Source organism: Pseudocercospora fijiensis (assembly GCF_000340215.1).
Source record: "Pseudocercospora fijiensis CIRAD86 unplaced genomic scaffold MYCFIscaffold_7, whole genome shotgun sequence".
In the NCBI taxonomy this organism is placed as follows: domain Eukaryota; kingdom Fungi; phylum Ascomycota; class Dothideomycetes; order Mycosphaerellales; family Mycosphaerellaceae; genus Pseudocercospora; species Pseudocercospora fijiensis.
The window spans coordinates 2,082,243-2,084,429 of record NW_006921538.1 but is presented as its reverse complement, the minus strand read 5'-3'; the positions used below and the strand labels follow the sequence as shown (position 1 = coordinate 2,084,429).

Genomic DNA, 2,187 nt, shown 5'->3' with positions numbered 1-2,187 from the left:
CGCTGTGGGAGTCGGGTCTGAGCTCTGAGGGGCGGGCGGTTGTTTGGAGCAGGGGTGTCTGCGGTAAACATTCACCCCCAATTTCATGACGGCATTGATTGATTGGACCACATCGACCCGACGTGCCGCACGGCAACGACGCGACGCGACGCGACGATACGTTCGCTTGGCCAAGACCGCAAACCATTGATCGATCAGTGAAACACTCTGGAAATACGGTATACCACCATCGATATGTTCGTTTCACCGTGCGCGTGCCTGCTGGCTCTCGGCCTGTCCTCCCTTGCTTCGACCGCAAAACTGCCCCAAGAAACTCTCCAAGCCGAGGCGGAGTCGGAGCTCTCGCTTTTGCTCACAGACCATCTTATCGGCTTGCACAAGAAGTTGGTCGAGATCGAGTCCATTTCAGGGAACGAGAAAGCCATCGGAGATTGGCTGTCGGATAGCTTGGTTTCGCAAGGCTACCATGCCGAGAAGCAGTATCTATCCAAGCATCCCGAGCGATTCAATGTCTACGCATGGCCCGGCCATAACAGAGATGCTCCAGTAGTGCTCAGTAGCCACATCGATACCGTCCCACCGTTCTTGCCTTACAAGTACCACGAGAATGATGGCAATGCCACCATCTTGGGACGTGGGACCGTGGACGACAAGGCCTCCGTTGCCGCGCAGGTCATCGCGGTCAACAACCTCATCAATGCCAAGAAAATCAGTGCCGACGATGTGGCCTTGCTCTTCGTTGTCGGCGAAGAAGTAGGCGGCGATGGCATGCGTAAAGCAAATGATCTCGGTCTCACGCCCAAAGCCATCATTTTCGGTGAGCCGACAGAGGGAAAGCTGGTGTCTGGCCACAAGGGTGTCATGCAGCTGCTTCTCACGGCCAAGGGAAAGAACGGTCACAGCGGCTATCCTTGGCTTGGCAGAAGCGCCAACGAGATTCTTGTCAGCGCACTTTCCGCAATTATGCAACTTCCGGAGAAGCTGCCTCAAAGCGACAAGTATGGACAGACGACCTTCAATATCGGGCGCATGGAAGGTGGCGTTGCTGGGAATGTCATCGCCGAGTCGGCAACAGCTTCCATCACTATCCGCGTCGCAGCGGGCGACCCGAAAGATCTCGAGAAGACTATTACCGAAGCCGTGCATCACTCTGTTCGGGGCTTCCTGGAGCATCACTTGGAGCCGGAAGATGTCATTGACGTCGACTTTGCTACGAGAGGATATGGGCCAGTGGACATCGACGCTGATGTTCCAGGCTTTGACGTCTTTACTGTCAACTATGGTACGGACATCCCAAACTGGGACCAGACCGACAAGCATCAAAAGCGCTACCTGTACGGCCCCGGCACCATCTTTGTGGCACACAGCGACCACGAGGAGATCACAGTGAAGGACCTTGAGACTGCCGTGGACGACTACCAGAGAATAGTACTTCATGTACTCGGCAAGTCGGACAACGCCAAGCAGGATTTGTAGACTCAGCTCGATAGAGGCTGCAGCATCACGATCGATGGCATGCAGTTATGATATAATGACAATCTACCAAGGGCTTTACCACGACGCCATCACAACAATACACGGCCATATGCGTTAGATTTCGACCTGTCAAGTCTCGTTGCAAAAGCATAATCTGGATAGAAGAAACCTCGACTACGGCAATACGACGTTGGAACATGAAGTGCATGTGAATGACTAACCATTGTCTTCGCAACAGCGCGGTTGACGTGGGGAATAGCATAATTTGTTTGCTATAGAGGCTAAGAAGAAGGCAATTACAGCATGCTATACGTAAGACCTTTTTCTTCGCTTACCTATTAGTAGGAGGTCTTTACCTAGGTACTGTCTCCTTGTAATTACTAATCGTTAAGGTTACTAATATAGGACCTATATAGATTTATATCTAGAAATCGTTCGAGCGTTAGGTTACGAAAACTACTTCGAGAGTAATTTAATTAGCTAGGTATCGTATATACTATAGAATTTAAAACCGAACGAATAAATAAAAATCTACGCTCCGAACCTTAGGTAGTCTATAATATAAGCGAGTATTATAGAGCTAGAAATATCGGTAGTCCTTATCCTCGAAAGCTCTATCTCTAATATCTATAGCTCTCTAGTATCTATATTAATCGACTATTAGACTTCCCTCTACCCCTTTAAGTAAATATCCGACCTAGACCTCGCCCT

The 2,187-nt window shown here is 50.1% G+C and overlaps 1 protein-coding gene across 1 annotated transcript; it reads left to right on the top strand.

Annotated features, from left to right (window-relative positions):
• Nucleotides 1-234: 234 nt before the first annotated feature.
• Nucleotides 235-1,476, top strand: MYCFIDRAFT_31199 (uncharacterized protein; the record flags this gene model as incomplete). The annotated part of the gene is made up of 1 exon (XM_007930580.1): nucleotides 235-1,476. The coding sequence occupies one exon, from the start codon at nucleotides 235-237 to the stop codon at nucleotides 1,474-1,476; it is 1,242 nt and encodes a 413-aa protein (XP_007928771.1).
• Between the last annotated feature and the right edge of the window lie 711 nt (nucleotides 1,477-2,187).